The 22,215-nt window shown below is 42.2% G+C and overlaps 1 protein-coding gene across 1 annotated transcript in view; it reads right to left on the minus strand.

Annotated features, from left to right (window-relative positions):
• Window positions 1–7,448: 7,448 nt before the first annotated feature.
• The window catches only part of LOC120018898 (EH domain-containing protein 2-like), a 38,817-nt gene continuing 24,050 nt past the window's right edge, over window positions 7,449–22,215 (minus strand). Inside the window, exons 5-7 of the mRNA XM_038962118.1 lie at window positions 11,750–11,938; window positions 11,375–11,536; window positions 7,449–8,000 (exon numbers count right to left, since the gene is read on the minus strand). Of these exons, the coding sequence (XP_038818046.1) occupies window positions 7,449–8,000; window positions 11,375–11,536; window positions 11,750–11,938 (903 nt within the window). The remainder of the gene's footprint in view (window positions 8,001–11,374; window positions 11,537–11,749; window positions 11,939–22,215) is intronic.

Here is a 22,215-nt window from a genome sequence, read left to right on the forward strand (position 1 = left end):
CATGTAGCTGTTGGGTTAGCTGTCCATACAGTTTATTAGGTAATGATATAACATGTAGCTGTTGGGTTAGCTGTCCATAAAGTTTATTAGGTAATGATAACAACATGTAGCTGTTGGGTTAGCTGTCCATACAGTTTATTAGGTAATGATAACAACATGTAGCTATTGGGTTAGCTGTCCATACAGTTTATTAGGTAATGATAACCACATGTAGCTGTTGGGTTAGCTGTCCATACAGTTTATTAGGTAATGATAACAACATGTAGCTGTTGGGTTAGCTGTCCATACAGTTTATTAGGTAATGATAACAACATGTAGCTGTTGGGTTAGCTGTCCATACAGTTTATTAGGTAATGATATAACATGTAGCTGTTGGGTTAGCTGTCCATACAGTTTATTAGGTAATGATAACAACATGTAGCTGTTGGGTTAGCTGTCCATACAGTTTATTAGGTAATGATATAACATGTAGCTGTTGGGTTAGCTGTCCATACAGTTTATTAGGTAATGATATAACATGTAGCTGTTGGGTTAGCTGTCCATACAGTTTATTAGGTAATGATATAACATGTAGCTGTTGGGTTAGCTGTCCATAAAGTTTATTAGGTAATGATAACAACATGTAGCTGTTGGGTTAGCTGTCCATACAGTTTATTAGGTAATGATAACAACATGTAGCTATTGGGTTAGCTGTCCATACAGTTTATTAGGTAATGATAACCACATGTAGCTGTTGGGTTAGCTGTCCATACAGTTTATTAGGTAATGATAACAACATGTAGCTGTTGGGTTAGCTGTCCATATAGTTTATTAGGTAATGATAACAACATGTAGCTGTTGGGTTAGCTGTCCATACAGTTTATTAGGTAATGATAACAACATGTAGCTGTTGGGTTAGCTGTCCATACAGTTTATTAGGTAATGATAACAACATGTAGCTGTTGGGTTAGCTGTCCATACAGTTTATTAGGTAATGATAACAACATGTAGCTGTTGGGTTAGCTGTCCATACAGTTTATTAGGTAATGATAACAACATGTAGCTGTTGGGTTAGCTGTCCATACAGTTTATTAGGTAATGATAACAACATGTAGCTGTTGGGTTAGCTGTCCATACAGTTTATTAGGTAATGATATAACATGTAGCTGTTGGGTTAGCTGTCCATACAGTTTATTAGGTAATGATAACAACATGTAGCTGTTGGGTTAGCTGTCCATACAGTTTATTAGGTAATGATATAACATGTAGCTGTTGGGTTAGCTGTCCATACAGTTTATTAGGTAATGATATAACATGTAGCTGTTGGGTTAGCTGTCCATACAGTTTATTAGGTAATGATAACAACATGTAGCTGTTGGGTTAGCTGTCCATACAGTTTATTAGGTAATGATAACAACATGTAGCTGTTGGGTTAGCTGTCCATACAGTTTATTAGGTAATGATAACAACATGTAGCTGTTGGGTTAGCTGTCCATACAGTTTATTAGGTAATGATAACAACATGTAGCTGTTGGGTTAGCTGTCCATATAGTTTATTAGGTAATGATAACAACATGTAGCTGTTGGGTTAGCTGTCCATACAGTTTATTAGGTAATGATAACAACATGTAGCTGTTGGGTTAGCTGTCCATACAGTTTATTAGGTAATGATAACAACATGTAGCTGTTGGGTTAGCTGTCCATACAGTTTATTAGGTAATGATAACAACATGTAGCTGTTGGGTTAGCTGTCCATACAGTTTATTAGGTAATGATAACAACATGTAGCTGTTGGGTTAGCTGTCCATACAGTTTATTAGGTAATGATAACAACATGTAGCTGTTGGGTTAGCTGTCCATACAGTTTATTAGGTAATGATATAACATGTAGCTGTTGGGTTAGCTGTCCATACAGTTTATTAGGTAATGATAACAACATGTAGCTGTTGGGTTAGCTGTCCATACAGTTTATTAGGTAATGATATAACATGTAGCTGTTGGGTTAGCTGTCCATACAGTTTATTAGGTAATGATATAACATGTAGCTGTTGGGTTAGCTGTCCATACAGTTTATTAGGTAATGATATAACATGTAGCTGTTGGGTTAGCTGTCCATACAGTTTATTAGGTAATGATAACAACATGTAGCTGTTGGGTTAGCTGTCCATACAGTTTATTAGGTAATGATAACAACATGTAGCTGTTGGGTTAGCTGTCCATACAGTTTATTAGGTAATGATATAACATGTAGCTGTTGGGTTAGCTGTCCATACAGTTTATTAGGTAATGATAACAACATGTAGCTGTTGGGTTAGCTGTCCATACAGTTTATTAGGTAATGATATAACATGTAGCTGTTGGGTTAGCTGTCCATACAGTTTATTAGGTAATGATATAACATGTAGCTGTTGGGTTAGCTGTCCATACAGTTTATTAGGTAATGATATAACATGTAGCTGTTGGGTTAGCTGTCCATACAGTTTATTAGGTAATGATAACAACATGTAGCTGTTGGGTTAGCTGTCCATACAGTTTATTAGGTAATGATATAACATGTATCTGTTGGGTTAGCTGTCCATACAGTTTATTAGGTAATGATAACAACATGTAGCTGTTGGGTTAGCTGTCCATACAGTTTATTAGGTAATGATAACAACATGTAGCTGTTGGGTTAGCTGTCCATACAGTTTATTAGGTAATGATAACAACATGTAGCTGTTGGGTTAGCTGTCCATACAGTTTATTAGGTAATGATAACCACATGTAGCTGTTGGGTTAGCTGTCCATACAGTTTATTAGGTAATGATAACAACATGTAGCTGTTGGGTTAGCTGTCCATACAGTTTATTAGGTAATGATAACAACATGTAGCTGTTGGGTTAGCTGTCCATACAGTTTATTAGGTAATGATAACCACATGTAGCTGTTGGGTTAGCTGTCCATACAGTTTATTAGGTAATGATATAACATGTAGCTGTTGGGTTAGCTGTCCATACAGTTTATTAGGTAATGATAACAACATGTAGCTGTTGGGTTAGCTGTCCATACAGTTTATTAGGTAATGATATAACATGTAGCTGTTGGGTTAGCTGTCCATACAGTTTATTAGGTAATGATAACAACATGTAGCTGTTGGGTTAGCTGTCCATACAGTTTATTAGGTAATGATAACAACATGTAGCTGTTGGGTTAGCTGTCCATACAGTTTATTAGGTAATGATAACAACATGTAGCTGTTGGGTTAGCTGTCCATACAGTTTATTAGGTAATGATATAACATGTAGCTGTTGGGTTAGCTGTCCATACAGTTTATTAGGTAATGATATAACATGTAGCTGTTGGGTTAGCTGTCCATACAGTTTATTAGGTAATGATATAACATGTAGCTGTTGGGTTAGCTGTCCATACAGTTTATTAGGTAATGATATAACATGTAGCTGTTGGGTTAGCTGTCCATACAGTTTATTAGGTAATGATATAACATGTAGCTGTTGGGTTAGCTGTCCATACAGTTTATTAGGTAATGATAACAACATGTAGCTGTTGGGTTAGCTGTCCATACAGTTTATTAGGTAATGATAACCACATGTAGCTGTTGGGTTAGCTGTCCATACAGTTTATTAGGTAATGATATAACATGTAGCTGTTGGGTTAGCTGTCCATACAGTTTATTAGGTAATGATAACAACATGTAGCTGTTGGGTTAGCTGTCCATACAGTTTATTAGGTAATGATATAACATGTAGCTGTTGGGTTAGCTGTCCATACAGTTTATTAGGTAATGATAACAACATGTAGCTGTTGGGTTAGCTGTCCATACAGTTTATTAGGTAATGATAACAACATGTAGCTGTTGGGTTAGCTGTCCATACAGTTTATTAGGTAATGATAACAACATGTAGCTGTTGGGTTAGCTGTCCATACAGTTTATTAGGTAATGATATAACATGTAGCTGTTGGGTTAGCTGTCCATACAGTTTATTAGGTAATGATATAACATGTAGCTGTTGGGTTAGCTGTCCATACAGTTTATTAGGTAATGATATAACATGTAGCTGTTGGGTTAGCTGTCCATACAGTTTATTAGGTAATGATATAACATGTAGCTGTTGGGTTAGCTGTCCATACAGTTTATTAGGTAATGATAACAACATGTAGCTGTTGGGTTAGCTGTCCATACAGTTTATTAGGTAATGATATAACATGTAGCTGTTGGGTTAGCTGTCCATACAGTTTATTAGGTAATGATATAACATGTAGCTGTTGGGTTAGCTGTCCATACAGTTTATTAGGTAATGATAACAACATGTAGCTGTTGGGTTAGCTGTCCATACAGTTTATTAGGTAATGATATAACATGTAGCTGTTGGGTTAGCTGTCCATACAGTTTATTAGGTAATTATATAACATGTAGCTGTTGGGTTAGCTGTCCATACAGTTTATTAGGTAATGATATAACATGTAGCTGTTGGGTTAGCTGTCCATACAGTTTATTAGGTAATGATATAACATGTAGCTGTTGGGTTAGCTGTCCATACAGTTTATTAGGTAATGATAACCACATGTAGCTGTTGGGTTAGCTGTCCATACAGTTTATTAGGTAATGATATAACATGTAGCTGTTGGGTTAGCTGTCCATACAGTTTATTAGGTAATGATATAACATGTAGCTGTTGGGTTAGCTGTCCATACAGTTTATTAAGTAATGATATAACATGTAGCTGTTGGGTTAGCTGTCCATACAGTTTATTAGGTAATGATAACCACATGTAGCTGTTGGGTTAGCTGTCCATACAGTTTATTAGGTAATGATAACCACATGTAGCTGTTGGGTTAGCTGTCCATACAGTTTATTAGGTAATGATAACAACATGTAGCTGTTGGGTTAGCTGTCCATACAGTTTATTAGGTAATGATAACAACATGTAGCTGTTGGGTTAGCTGTCCATACAGTTTATTAGGTAATGATAACAACATGTAGCTGTTGGGTTAGCTGTCCATACAGTTTATTAGGTAATGATATAACATGTAGCTGTTGGGTTAGCTGAGCACAACTGTTGTACATAACATTGTTCTCACAGCATATTACATTAATTTGAAACAAATGCAGTTATTTGTCTAGTACATAGAACATCAACAGCAATACTCACTAAACAATCCCCCAAAAGCTGAATAGAAGAAGACAGTGACATAGTGTGTGAGGAAAACTATACTAACTATATAAGTCCTGCAATGTTATTGGTTGGACCAGTCCCCTGCAGACAGACAAAGAGATGACTAAACAAGCTTCATACTGTATCTAATGGCAACAGCTGTCTATCAAATACATGAACGTAGATTAGTGTACTTGAACATATTCAACATGTGTCTATGTATGTCTGTCTTGTTAAAATCCCTGCTAAATAGCTCCATGTAAAAGCAAGTCAAATATAGTAAGGCATCTGTCAGAGCCGTGTATAATCAGATCAATGTGTAATTAGTAGAGTAGAGCAGAGCAGTGTAGAGTGGAGTAGAGTAGAGTAGAGCAGGCCACTAGCTTTTATTTGACATCACTCAGCAAAACACATTTAGATCCAATTGGAAAAAGTTGTGGTGCATCTCAATAATATAAAGTCTCCTCCTCCTCCTTTCCTTCATCTGCACTATGGGAAAGGAATTAGAGTGGAGACACATTGGACACGGGGGTTCGAGTCCCATCTCCACGACTCTGTCTACTTACCCTCTCTACTCTCCTTTTGTCCATTAATACAAAACATGAAAGGGCATCAGACCTCTGTTATCCTTTAGGAATAAAACATATAAAACAATGTTGACTTTACAAACAAATGTGACTTTACAGGAGAGGAGAAGAGAAAGCTACCGAAGGCTATTGAGATGCAGCCAGGGGCTTACAGACATGAAGTAAGGAAAGATAATGAAACAAGGAGACAATGTAGGGTACAAGGGGAAAACCTAGGGGACTAGGGGACTAGGAGACAATGTAGGGGACAACGTAGGGGACTAGGAGACAATGTAGGGGACAAGGTAGTGGACTATGAGACTATGTAGGGGACATCAGAGGGCAATGTAGGGGACTAGGAAACAATGTAGGGGACATCATAGATGACTAGGAGACAATGTAGGGGATAAAATAGGGGACTAGGGTACAATGTAGGGGACATCACAGAGGACTATGAGACAATGTAGGGGACTGGGGGACAATGTAGAGATCTGGGGGACAATGTAGGGGACTAGGGGATGACGTAGGGGACTAGGAGACAATGTAGGGGACAACGTAGGGGACTGGGACAACGTAGGGGACAACGTAGGGGACAATGTAGGGGACTAGGTGACAACGTAGGGGACTAGGTGAGAATGTGGGGGACTAGGTGAAAACATAGGGGACAAGGTGACAACGTGGGGGACTAGGTGACAACGTGGGGGACTAGGTGACAACGTGGGGGACTAGGTGACAACGTGAGGGACTAGGTGACAACGTGGGGGACTAGGTGACAACGTGGGGGACTAGGTGACAACGTGGGGGACTAGGTGACAACGTAGGGGACAAGGTGACAACGTGGGGGACTAGGTGACAACGTGGGGGACTAGGTGACAACGTGGGGGACTAGGTGACAACGTGGGGGACTAGGTGACAACGTGGGGGACTAGGTGACAACGTGGGGGACTAGGTGACAACGTGGGGGACTAGGTGACAATGCGGGGGACTAGGGGACTAGGTGAAAACGTGGGGGACTAGGTGAAAACGTGGGGGACTAGGTGACAATGCGGGGGACTAGGTGACAACGTGGGGGACTAGGTGACAACGTGGGGGACTAGGTGACAACGTGGGGGACTAGGTGAAAACGTGGGGGACTAGGTGACAACGTGGGGGACTAGGTGACAACGTGGGGGACTAGGTGACAACGTGGGGGACTAGGTGACTAGGTGAAAACGTGGGGGCTAGGTGACAACGTGGGGGACTAGGTGACTAGGTGAAAACGTGGGGGACTAGGTGAAAACGTGAGGGACTAGGTGACAACGTGGGGGACTAGGTGGCAATGTGGGGGACTAGGTGGCAATGTGGGGGACTAGGTGGCAATGTGGGGGACTAGGTGACAACGTGGGGGACTAGGTGACTAGGTGAAAACGTGGGGGCTAGGTGACAACGTGGGGGACTAGGTGACAACGTGGGGGACTAGGTGACAACGTGGGGGACTAGGTGACTAGGTGAAAACGTGGGGGCTAGGTGACAACGTGGGGGACAAGGTGACAACGTGGGGGACTAGGTGACAACGTGGGGGACTAGGTGACAACGTGGGGGACTAGGTGACTAGGTGAAAACGTGGGGGCTAGGTGACAACGTGGGGGACTAGGTGACTAGGTGACAACGTGGGGGACTAGGTGACAACGTGGGGGGGGGGCAGTAGTGTGTGTGTCAGCTGTCAGAGGGTTATACTCTCAGCTCCAAAGGGTGTGTTAATGTAGTCTCTCTATGTATCAGATCCTTTCTGCCTGCGCTTGGAGGGGGGCACCAGACGTGCTGGTAGCTCGGGTGGCAGACCATGCCCCTCTAACTTCACCTCGATCAGGTGGCTGGCCAGGGCAAACTCCTCGTCATCCAGCATGCCATCTCGGTCCACATCCGACAGCTTCCAGATCCTCCCCAGTACGGAGTTAGGCAGCCGGGTGCTCACCATCCAGTCCTTGGCCTTGGTGCCACTCAGCTTGCCCTCGTTGGGCGCCAGGTTGTAGAAGATCTCGTCATATTTGGGCTTGTCCTTGGTCACCACCCAGGCCATCTCGCCCCCATCCTCGCCCTCCTTCTCCACGTCTCCGAATGGGTCGTTCTTCACGAAGGGCCCGGTGCGGGTTCCCAGGAAGGCCCCCCCCTGCACCACTGGCTGCACCCCCATGTTGATCTCCTCCTGGCGCAGCAGGGGCATCAGCTTGGCGATGTCGGATACCAGCAGCTCGTCCAGAGCAACCATCAGGGACGGTTTCAGGGGCTTGAACTTACTGAAGTCATGGGTCAACAGCTGCTCCTGGATGGGAACAGAGAACAGAGCGAACTAGTCAGCCAATCAGTCCATCTGGGAAATAAAATGGCTTGCGAAAGTATTCACTCCCTTGGCATTTTTCAAAAAATGTTGTCTTACAACCTGGAATTAAAATAGATTTTGTATCATTTGATTTACACAACATGCCTACCACTTTGAAGAAGCAAAATATTTTTTCTTGTGAAAGAAACAAGAAATTTGACAAAAAAACAGAAAACTTGAGCGTGCTTAACTTCTTTGATATAGGGGGAAGCATTTTCACTTTTGGATGAATTGCGTGCCCATAGTGAACTGCCTCCTACTCTGTCCCAGATGCTAATATATGCATATTATTATTACTATTATTGGATAGAAAACACTCTGAAGTTTCTAAAACTGTTTGAATGATGTCTGTGAGTATAACAGAACTCATATGGAAGGCTAAAACCTGAGAAAAAATCCAAACAGGAAGTGAGAATTCTGAGAAGGGTCAATGTTAAAGTCATCGCCTATTCAATTCCCTGTAATATATGGATCTGTTTGCACTTCCTACGCCTTCCACTGGATGTCAACAGTCTGTAGAACGCTGAATGAAGCCTCTAGTGTTATGTGGGGCCGGATGGGAGGTGTTTCAGTCACTGGTCTGGCAGTTTGCCAGTTCTTGCTCACGCGCTTTACTCATGATATCGCCTTGCGTTCCATTACTTATACAGACATGAAGAAATGCTCCGGTTGGAACGTTATTGGATATATATGATAACAACATCCTGAAGATTGATTCTCTACTAAGTTTGACCAGTTTATTCGACTTGTAATATAACTTTTTGAAGTTTTTGTCCGACGTTTGCCTGCATCTGCGCGAGCGTTTGGACACGTGTACTACACATGCTAGCAAAAGTAGTTAATTGGACATAAGTAATGGACATTATCGAACAAAACAACGATTTATTGTGGAACAAGGATTCCTGGCAGTGCATTCTGATGAACATAATCAAAGGTAAGGGAATATTTATGATGTAATTTCGTATTTCTGTTGACTCCAACATGGCGGAGAAATGTTGTTAAATCTGAGCGCTGTCTCAGATTATTGCATGGTGTGCTTTTTAAGTTTTTTTTAAATCTGACACAGCGGTTGCATTAAGAACAAGTGGATATTTAATTCTGTGTTAAACATGTATCTTTCATCAAAGTTTATGATGAGTATTTCTGTTATTTGACGTGGCTCTCTGCAATTACTCCGGATATTTTAGAGGCATTTCTGAACATGGCGCCAATGTAAACCGAGATTTGTGGATATAAATATGCACATTATCGAACAAAACATAAATGTATTGTGTAACATGATGTCCTATGAGTGTCATCAGATGAAGATCATCAAAGGTTAGTGATTAATTTTATCTCTATTTCTGCTTTTTGTTACTACTATCTTTTGCTGGGAAAATGGCTGTGTTTTTCTGTGGCTATGTACTGAGCTAACATAATTGTTTGGTGTGCTTTCCCCGTAAATACTTTTTGACATCAGGCATGTTGGCTGGATTCACAACATGTGTACCTTTAATTTGGTGTCTTTAATGTGTGATTTCATGAAAGATTTATTTTTATAGTAATATATTTGAATTTGGCGCGCTACATTTTTTTCTGGATTTTGGCCAAGTGGGATGCTACCGTCCCACCTATCCCAGAGAAGTTAACTATTCATCTCAAGGTCAATACTTTGTAGAGACACCTTTTGCAGCAATTACAGCTGCAAGTCTCTTGGGGTATGTCTCTATAAGCTTGGCACATCTAGCCACTGGGATTTTTGCCCATTCTTCAAGGCAAAACTGCTCCAGCTCCTTCAAGTTGGATGGTTTCCACAGGTGTACAACAATCTTTAAGTCATACCACAGATTTTTAATTGGATTGAGGTCTGGGCATTGACTAGGCCATTCCAAGACATTTAAATGCTTCCCCTTAAACCACTCGCGTGTTGCTTTAGCAGTATGCTTAGGGTCATTGTCCTGCTGGAAGGTGAACATCTGTTCCAGTCTCAAATCTCTGGAAGACTGAAACAGGTTTCCCTCAAGAGTTTCCCTGTATTTAGCGCCATCCATCATTCCTTCAATTTTGACCAGTTTTCTAGTCCTTGAGGATGAAAAACATCTCCAGAACATGATGCTGCCACCATCATGCTTTACTGTGGGGATGGTGTTCTCGGGGTGATGAGAGGTGTTGGGTTTGCGCCAGACATAGAAATTTTCCTTGATGGCCAAAAAGCTCAATTTTAGTCTCATCTGACCAGAGTATGTTTAGGGAGTCTCCCACATGCCTTTTGGCAAACACCAAACATGTATGCTTATTTTTTTCTGGCCACTCTTCCGTAAAGCCCAGCTCTGTGGAGTGTACGGCTTAAAGTGGTCCCATCGACAGATACTCCAATCTCCACTGTGGAGCTTTGCAACCCCTTCAGGGTTATCTTTGGTCTCTTTGTTTCCTCTCTGATTAATGCCCTCCTTGCCTGGTCCGTGAGTTTTGATGGGCGGCCCTCTCTTGTCAGGTTTGTTGTGGTGCCATATTCTTTCAATTTTTTAATAATGGATTTAATGGTGCTCCGTGGGATGTTCAAAGTTTCTGATATTTTTTTTATAACCCACCTTGAACTGTACTTCTCCACAACTTTATCCCTGACCTGTTTGGAGAGCTCCTTGGTCTTCACTGTGCCGCTTGCTTTGTGGTGCCCCTTGCTTAGTGGTGTTGCAGACTCTGGGGTCTTTCAGAACAGGTGTATATATACTGAGATCATGTGACAGATCATGTGACACTTAAATAAAGTCCACCTGTGGCAATCTAACTAATTATGTGACTTCTGAAGGTAATTGGTTGCACCAGATCTTATTTAGGGGCGTCATGGCAAAGGAGGTGAATACATATACATGCACCACTTTTCCGTTTTGAATTTTTTAGAATTTTTTTAAATAAGAAAACATTTTCATTTCACTTCATGTAATGGACATACACAAAATAGTCCAAATTGGTGAAGTCCAAATAAAAATCTGTTTTAAATTACAGGTTAAAATGCAACAAAATAGGAAAACCGCCATGGGTGATGAATACTTTTGCAAGGCACTGTATGACTTAGAGATGGATTACTGAGGGATGCTGGACTTTTTGCTATGGACATTGAGAAGTCTCACCTTTCCACAGAGTGGTCATATTAGTGCTGGACACTGAAACCCAAACAGACTAAATATAAACGATATTTTGAATGTTTATATAGAAAATAATTTTTGGTTTTAAATCATCAACAAATGTTTTATACTAATCTAATAAACGTTTCTTTTTTTATCATGTTGAGTGTTTTCTAATTCATGAAAAAAAGACAGACAGACAACCAGATCGACCTGCATCTTGGCACAGTCAGGGAAGTCCCCAGCAGAGATGTGGTGCTGCAGCTGGATCTTGGAGAAGATGACAGGAAGTTGGTAGATCAGGTTCTTCTTCCTGTTGTCCTTCCTGAAGGTTGACATCTCCTTCTTCAGGTAACTGATGATGTGGGCATGCACCTGGAGGGGGGAGAGAGGGGGGAGGGAGAGAGAGAGGAGGATATTCACTTCAGCAAAGCCACTTTCTCCTCAATGTCTTATATCAAACTGAGTCAGACACCTTATTCTTCAGTACCTAGTCAGAAAGGTGTGGTTGCAGATTATATCATAGCATCTAGTAGATGAATGAGACAGACAGACAGCGGGAGGGAGATCCAGAGAGAGAGAACCTACCCTGACCAGCCGTGCCCTCTTCACCAGGTCGTTGAGTTTCCTGAGGGCTGCGTTATGAGGAAGATTCTGGATGTCACTAAACAGATCCTCCTCCTCCAGCTCAAACAGACGACGGTTATCAGGGACCAGCAGCGGTTCAGACCAGAACGACCCGATATACACCCTCACGACCTCTGGGGTGTTGAACACCTGTCAATCAATCCAATATATCCATGAAGCCCTTTTTACAGTTATCACAAAATGTTATACCCACTACCCTTTAGGTGTTATACCCACTCAACACAACCCTTTAGGTGTTATACCCACTCAACACAACCCTTTAGGTGTTATACCCACTACCCACTCAACACAACCCTTTAGGTGTTATACCCACTACCCACTCAACACAACCCTTTAGGTGTTATACCCACTACCCACTCAACACAACCCTTTAGATGTTATACCCACTACCCACTCAACACAACCCTTTAGGTGTTATACCCACTACCCACTCAACACAACCCTTTAGATGTTATACCCACTACCCACTCAACACAACCCTTTAGGTGTTATACCCACTACCCACTCAACACAACCCTTTAGATGTTATACCCACTACCCTTTAGGTGTTATACCCACTACCCACTCAACACAACCCTTTAGGTGTTATACCCACTACCCACTCAACACAACCCTTTAGGTGTTATACCCACTACCCACTCAACACAACCCTTTAGATGTTATACCCACTACCCACTCAACACAACCCTTTAGGTGTTATACCCACTACCCACTCAACACAACCCTTTAGATGTTATACCCACTCAACACAACCCTTTAGGTGTTATACCCACTACCCACTCAACACAACCCTTTAGGTGTTATACCCACTACCCACTCAACACAACCCTTTAGGTGTTATACCCACTCAACACAACCCTTTAGGTGTTATACCCACTCAACACAACCCTTTAGGTGTTATACCCACTACCCACTCAACACAACCCTTTAGGTGTTATACCCACTCAGCACAACCCTTTAGATGTTATACCCACTACCCACTCAACACAACCCTTTAGGTGTTATACCCACTACCCACTCAACACAACCCTTTAGATGTTATACCCACTCAACACAACCCTTTAGATGTTATACCCACTACCCACTCAACACAACCCTTTAGATGTTATACCCACTACCCACTCAACACAACCCTTTAGGTGTTATACCCACTACCCACTCAACACAACCCTTTAGGTGTTATACCCACTACCCACTCAACACAACCCTTTAGGTGTTATACCCACTACCCACTCAACACAACCCTTTAGGTGTTATACCCACTACCCACTCAACACAACCCTTTAGGTGTTATACCCACTACCCACTCAACACAACCCTTTAGGTGTTATACCCACTACCCACTCAACACAACCCTTTAGGTGTTATACCCACTACCCACTCAACACAACCCTTTAGGTGTTATACCCACTCAACACAACTCTTTAGGTGTTATACCAACTACCCACTCAACACAACCCTTTAGATGTTATACCCACTCAACACAACCCTTTAGGTGTTATACCCACTACCCACTCAACACAACCCTTTAGATGTTATACCCACTACCCACTCAACACAACCCTTTAGGTGTTATACCCACTACCCACTCAACACAACCCTTTAGGTGTTATACCCACTCAACACAACCCTTTAGGTGTTATACCCACTACCCACTCAACACAACCCTTTAGGTGTTATACCCACTACCCACTCAACACAACCCTTTAGGTGTTATACCCACTACCCACTCAACACAACCCTTTAGGTGTTATACCCACTCAACACAACCCTTTAGATGTTATACCCACTACCCACTCAACACAACCCTTTAGGTGTTATACCCACTACCCACTCAACACAACCCTTTAGGTGTTATACCCACTCAACACAACCCTTTAGATGTTATACCCAGTACCCACTCAACACAACCCTTTAGGTGTTATACCCACTACCCACTCAACACAACCCTTTAGGTGTTATACCCACTACCCACTCAACACAACCCTTTAGGTGTTATACCCACTACCCACTCAACACAACCCTTTAGGTGTTATACCCACTCAACACAACCCTTTAGGTGTTATACCCACTCAACACAACCCTTTAGGTGTTATACCCACTCAACACAACCCTTTAGGTGTTATACCCACTACCCACTCAACACAACCCTTTAGGTGTTCTACCCACTACCCACTCAACACAACCCTTTAGGTGTTATACCCACTCAACACAACCCTTTAGGTGTTATACCCACTACCCACTCAACACAACCCTTTAGGTGTTATACCCACTACCCACTCAACACAACCCTTTAGATGTTATACCCACTACCCACTCAACACAACCCTTTAGGTGTTATACCCACTACCCACTCAACACAACCCTTTAGATGTTATACCCACTCAACACAACCCTTTAGATGTTATACCCACTACCCACTCAACACAACCCTTTAGATGTTATACCCACTCAACACAACCCTTTAGGTGTTATACCCACTCAACACAACCCTTTAGGTGTTATACCCACTCAACACAACCCTTTAGGTGTTATACCCACTCAACACAACCCTTTAGGTGTTATACCCACTACCCACTCAACACAACCCTTTAGGTGTTCTACCCACTACCCACTCAACACAACCCTTTAGGTGTTATACCCACTCAACACAACCCTTTAGGTGTTATACCCACTACCCACTCAACACAACCCTTTAGGTGTTATACCCACTACCCACTCAACACAACCCTTTAGATGTTATACCCACTACCCACTCAACACAACCCTTTAGGTGTTATACCCACTACCCACTCAACACAACCCTTTAGATGTTATACCCACTCAACACAACCCTTTAGATGTTATACCCACTACCCACTCAACACAACCCTTTAGATGTTATACCCACTCAACACAACCCTTTAGGTGTTCTACCCACTACCCACTCAACACAACCCTTTAGATGTTATACCCACTACCCACTCAACACAACCCTTTAGATGTTATACCCACTACCCACTCAACACAACCCTTTAGGTGTTATACCCACTACCCACTCAACACAACCCTTTAGGTGTTATACCCACTCAACACAACCCTTTAGGTGTTATACCCACTACCCACTCAACACAACCCTTTAGATGTTATACCCACTACCCACTCAACACAACCCTTTAGGTGTTATACCCACTACCCACTCAGCACAACCATTTAGATGTTATACCCACTACCCACTCAACACAACCCTTTAGGTGTTATACCCACTACCCACTCAGCACAACCATTTAGATGTTATACCCACTACCCACTCAACACAACCCTTTAGGTGTTATACCCACTACCCACTCAACACAACCATTTAGATGTTATACCCACTACCCACTCAGCACAACCCTTTAGATGTTATACCCACTACCCACTCAACACAACCCTTTAGATGTTATACCCACTACCCACTCAACACAACCCTTTAGATGTTATACCCACTCAACACAACCCTTTAGATGTTATACCCACTACCCACTCAACACAACCCTTTAGGTGTTATACCCACTCAACACAACCCTTTAGATGTTATACCCACTCAACACAACCCTTTAGGTGTTATACCCACTACCCACTCAACACAACCCTTTAGGTGTTATACCCACTACCCACTCAACACAACCCTTTAGGTGTTATACCCACTACCCACTCAACACAACCCTTTAGATGTTATACCCACTCAACACAACCCTTTAGGTGTTATACCCACTCAACACAACCCTTTAGGTGTTATACCCACTACCCACTCAACACAACCCTTTAGGTGTTATACCCACTCAACACAACCCTTTAGATGTTATACCCACTACCCACTCAACACAACCCTTTAGATGTTATACCCACTACCCACTCAACACAACCCTTTAGGTGTTATACCCACTACCCACTCAACACAACCCTTTAGGTGTTATACCCACTCAACACAACCCTTTAGATGTTATACCCACTACCCACTCAACACAACCCTTTAGGTGTTATACCCACTCAACACAACCCTTTAGGTGTTATACCCACTACCCACTCAACACAACCCTTTAGATGTTATACCCACTACCCACTCAACACAACCCTTTAGGTGTTATACCCACTACCCACTCAACACAACCCTTTAGGTGTTATACCCACTCAACACAACCCTTTAGGTGTTATACCCACTACCCACTCAACACAACCCTTTAGGTGTTATACCCACTACCCACTCAACACAACCCTTTAGGTGTTATACCCACTACCCACTCAACACAACCCTTTAGGTGTTATACCCACTCAACACAACCCTTTAGGTGTTATACCCACTCAACACAACCCTTTAGGTGTTATACCCACTACCCACTCAACACAACCCTTTAGATGTTATACCCACTACCCACTCAGCACAACCCTTTAGGTGTTATACCCACTACCCACTCAACACAACCCTTTAGGTGTTATACCCACTCAACACAACCCTTTAGGTGTTATACCCACTCAACACAACCCTTTAGGTGTTATACCCACTACCCACTCAACACAACCCTTTAGATGTTATACCCACTACCCACTCAACACAACCCTTTAGGTGTTATACCCACTACCCACTCAGCACAACCATTTAGATGTTATACCCACTACCCACTCAACACAACCCTTTAGGTGTTATACCCACTACCCACTCAACACAACCCTTTAGGTGTTATACCCACTACCCACTCAACACAACCCTTTAGGTGTTATACCCACTCAACACAACCCTTTAGGTGTTATACCCACTACCCACTCAACACAACCCTTTAGGTGTTATACCCACTACCCACTCAACACAACCCTTTAGGTGTTATACCCACTACCCACTCAACACAACCCTTTAGATGTTATACCCACTCAACACAACCCTTTAGGTGTTATACCCACTACCCACTCAACACAACCCTTTAGGTGTTATACCCACTACCCACTCAACACAACCCTTTAGATGTTATACCCACTCAACACAACCCTTTAGGTGTTATACCAACTACCCACTCAACACAACCCTTTAGGTGTTCTACCCACTACCCACTCAACACAACCCTTTAGGTGTTATACCAACTACCCACTCAACACAACCCTTTAGGTGTTATACCCACTACCCACTCAACACAACCCTTTAGGTGTTATACCCACTACCCACTCAACACAACCCTTTAGGTGTTATACCCACTACCCACTCAACACAACCATTTAGATGTTATACCCACTCAACACAACCCTTTAGATGTTATACCCACTCAACACAACCCTTTAGGTGTTATACCAACTACCCACTCAACACAACCCTTTAGGTGTTATACCAACTACCCACTCAACACAACCCTTTAGGTGTTCTACCCACTACCCACTCAACACAACCCTTTAGGTGTTATACCCACTCAACACAACCCTTTAGATGTTATACCCACTACCCACTCAACACAACCCTTTAGGTGTTATACCCACTACCCACTCAACACAACCCTTTAGATGTTATACCCACTCAACACAACCCTTTAGGTGTTATACCCACTACCCACTCAACACAACCCTTTAGGTGTTATACCCACTCAACACAACCCTTTAGGTGTTATACCCACTCAACACAACCCTTTAGGTGTTATACCCACTACCCACTCAACACAACCCTTTAGGTGTTATACCCACTACCCACTCAACACAACCCTTTAGGTGTTATACCCACTACCCACTCAACACAACCCTTTAGGTGTTATACCCACTACCCACTCAACACAACCCTTTAGGTGTTATACCCACTACCCACTCAACACAACCCTTTAGGTGTTATACCCACTACCCACTCAACACAACCCTTTAGATGTTATACCCACTCAACACAACCCTTTAGGTGTTATACCCACTACCCACTCAACACAACCCTTTAGGTGTTATACCCACTCAACACAACCCTTTAGGTGTTATACCCACTACCCACTCAACACAACCCTTTAGGTGTTATACCCACTACCCACTCAGCACAACCATTTAGGTGTTATACCCACTACCCACTCAACACAACCCTTTAGGTGTTATACCCACTACCCACTCAACACAACCCTTTAGGTGTTATACCCACTACCCACTCAACACAACCCTTTAGATGTTATACCCACTCAACACAACCCTTTAGGTGTTATACCCACTCAACACAACCCTTTAGGTGTTCTACCCACTACCCACTCAACACAACCCTTTAGGTGTTATACCCACTACCCACTCAACACAACCCTTTAGGTGTTATACCCACTACCCACTCAACACAACCCTTTAGGTGTTATACCCACTCAACACAACCCTTTAGGTGTTATACCCACTCAACACAACCCTTTAGGTGTTATACCCACTCAACACAACCCTTTAGATGTTATACCCACTACCCACTCAACACAACCCTTTAGACGTTATACCCTCTACCCACTCAACACAACCCTTTAGGTGTTATACCCACTACCCACTCAACACAACCCTTTAGGTGTTATACCCACTACCCACTCAGCACAACCCTTTAGATGTTATACCCACTACCCACTCAACACAACCCTTTAGGTGTTATACCCACTACCCACTCAACACAACCCTTTAGGTGTTATACCCACTACCCACTCAACACAACCCTTTAGATGTTATACCCACTCAGCACAACCCTTTAGGTGTTATACCCACTACCCACTCAACACAACCCTTTAGATGTTATACCCACTACCCACTCAACACAACCCTTTAGGTGTTATACCCACTACCCACTCAACACAACCCTTTAGGTGTTATACCCACTACCCACTCAACACAACCCTTTAGGTGTTATACCCACTACCCACTCAACACAACCCTTTAGGTGTTATACCCACTACCCACTCAACACAACCCTTTAGGTGTTATACCCACTACCCACTCAACACAACCCTTTAGGTGTTATACCCACTCAACACAACCCTTTAGGTGTTATACCCACTACCCACTCAACACAACCCTTTAGGTGTTATACCCACTACCCACTCAACACAACCCTTTAGGTGTTATACCCACTACCCACTCAACACAACCCTTTAGATGTTATACCCACTCAACACAACCCTTTAGATGTTATACCCACTACCCACTCAACACAACCCTTTAGGTGTTATACCCACTCAACACAACCCTTTAGGTGTTATACCCACTCAACACAACCCTTTAGGTGTTATACCCACTACCCACTCAACACAACCCTTTAGGTGTTATACCCACTCAACACAACCCTTTAGGTGTTATACCCACTCAACACAACCCTTTAGGTGTTATACCCACTACCCACTCAACACAACCCTTTAGGTGTTATACCCACTACCCACTCAACACAACCCTTTAGATGTTATACCCACTCAACACAACCCTTTAGGTGTTATACCCACTCAACACAACCCTTTAGGTGTTATACCCACTACCCACTCAACACAACCCTTTAGATGTTATACCCACTCAACACAACCCTTTAGGTGCCCTTTTGCATGTTAGTTCTGTAGTTAACTTCACCCTGCTGCCTCCAGATAGTATTCATAACACTTGACTTATTCCACTTTCTGTTGTGTTACAAATTCATTTCAAAATGTATTAAATATATGTTTAGTCACCCATCTACACGCAATACCCGATATGGACAAAGTGAAAACGCCCGCAAATGGCGGCCTACCGCATCTGCGGTGGAAGGTGGCCGAGCTACAACGATGTTTGTCAGACCATGAGACGTCCCAAAACACCGACCACTCTATAGAAAGATGAGACTCTCACGACCACGATGATGTTCTTCGTTTTGCTCTACGACCCCAACAAGTGTCACGGGACTAGTCTGTAGAAAGGTGAGACTTTTCATAGATGGTCACCTTCCCATAGAGGGGAACACGTACGTGTCGATGGTTTTGCTCTAGGACTAGACTGAAGATAGCCCGGTACCAGTAAAACAAAACAAAACAAATGGAAGTATATATGGAGATAGTTTACTGCCAAAGAAGATGGTTAAATATCAGTCCAAAACATATACAACATTTTCCTGATCTTTCTAATATCTCTCAGATATACTGAAGGACAAACAACTTTAAAACACACTTCCTTTTGATATATTCTATTTGTTTTTCCATGTTTCTATTGGCTAATAGCAGTAAGGCCAAATGCAATGTGTTTCTATTGGCTAATAGCAGTAAGGCCAAATGCAATGTGTTTCTATTGGCTAATAGCAGTAAGGCCAAATGCAATGTGTTTCTATTGGCTAATAGCAGTAAGGCCAAATGCAATGTGTTTCTATTGGCTAATAGCAGTAAGGCCAAATGCAATGTGTTTCTATTGGCTAATAGCAGTAAGGCCAAATGCAATGTGTTTCTATTGGCTAATAGCAGTAAGGCCAAATGCAATGTGTTTCTATTGGCTAATAGCAGTAAGGCCAAATGCAATGTGTTTCTATTGGCTAATAGCAGTAAGGCCAAATGCAATGTGTTTCTATTGGCTAATAGCAGTAAGGCCAAATGCAATGTGTTTCTATTGGCTAATAGCAGTAAGACCAAATGCAATGTGTTTCTATTGGCTAATAACAGTAAGACCAAATGCAATGTGTTTCTATTGGCTAATAGCAGTAAGGCCAAATGCAATGTGTTTCTATTGGCTAATAGCAGTAAGGCCAAATGCAATGTTTTACCCCCCCCCCCCACCCCAAAAAAAAAGTATATATTTTTTTTATACCTAAAGGGGTCCTTCAATTCAAAATCAAATAGCAATAATTCCATATGTTAGCTTAGTATAACCCCCCTTATCCAAAGTGTAATTAATAACTTCACCATGCTCACAGGGATATTCAATATCTGCTATTTTGTAGGTGCCCTTCTTTGTGAGGCGTTGGAAAACCTCCCTGTTCTTTGTGGTTGAATGTGTGTTTGAAATTCACTGCTTGACTGAGGGACCTGACAGATAATGGTATGTGTTGGATACAGAGACGAGGTAGTCATTCAGACATCATGTTAAACACTGTTATTTCACACAGAGTGAGTCCATGCAACTTATTATGTGACTTAAGCAAATGTGTACTCCTGAACGTATTTAGGGTTGCCGTAACAAAGGGGTTGAATACTAATTGACTCAAGACTTTTCAGCTTTTCATTGTTTATTAATTTGTAAAAATATCTAAGAACATAATTCCACTTTGACATTATGGGGTATTGTGTTTAAGCCAGTGACACAACAAACTCAGGCTGTAACAAAATGTGGAAAACGTCAAGGGGTTTGAACACTTTCTGAAGGAACTGGGTGAATATGTACTGTTTAGTGATTGTTTTGACTATGTATTGGCAGTGGCAATTTTACCATTTAAATCTTGGTGGGGCAAACTCCCAAAATATGTTTTAGATGCCAGCAAAGACACTACACAACACAATACATTCATTGCACTATAGCGGTGACAAACAGTGATCACAAAGCCTACATAATGCTGTCCCAACAGCAGAGCTTTCTTTTCAGCACCATGGAGTGAATCCTTACCACTGCTACACCTGGAACCTTGTCTGGCAGGGAAACAGTTCATTCAGCCTCATTTACTGCCTTTTAATAAACATAGCTGATATGGCTGACTTGCTTAAACAAATGTGGTTTCTACAGACAGTTGAGATGTACAAACTATGGCATAAAGGGACGACAAGCGGACAAGAGGCAATCCGTCATTTCGATTAAGACATTAATGAGCGAGCTGAGACAGACATAGTCAATATAATAATTTGTTCAGCACTTTTTAAATGCACTGCGACAGAATTCAGAACATAGGCCGTTCTTAGAGTATTCTCTCTGTACACCAAGTCAGAACCGTATGATAAATAAAGGGGGCATATAAGCAGACAATAAAAGCTCTTACAATATTCGATGATAACATTTTCTAAAACAGGCTACATGTGCACCACCAAGTCAGAACAGTAGGCTAAGTTATGAGGGGGAAAGGAACTAAATTATTAGGGTGAGGCACATGAGCTACTAACACAGCCCTGGGCAACTCCAGTCCTCGGGGGCCTGATTGGTGTCACACTTTTGCCCCAGCCTCTAACACACCTGACTCCAATAATCAACTAATCATGATCTTTAAATCAGCTGTGTTTGCTAGGGATGGGGGTAAAAGTGTGACACCAATCAGACCTTAGGGATGGGGGAAAAGTGTGACACCAATCAGACCTTAGGGATGGGGGAAAAGTGTGATACCAATCAGGCCTCCAAGGACCATGCCTGTACTAACAGCTTACTACACAACATACACTTAGTATTACTTTCTTAGCTACAGTACTGATTGTTGGGTTAAATGTGGAAGACACATGTCAGTTGAATGCATTCAGTTGTACAACTGACTAGGTATCCCCCTTTACAAC

Source organism: Salvelinus namaycush, chromosome 23 (assembly GCF_016432855.1).
Source record: "Salvelinus namaycush isolate Seneca chromosome 23, SaNama_1.0, whole genome shotgun sequence".
NCBI lineage: Eukaryota > Metazoa > Chordata > Actinopteri > Salmoniformes > Salmonidae > Salvelinus > Salvelinus namaycush.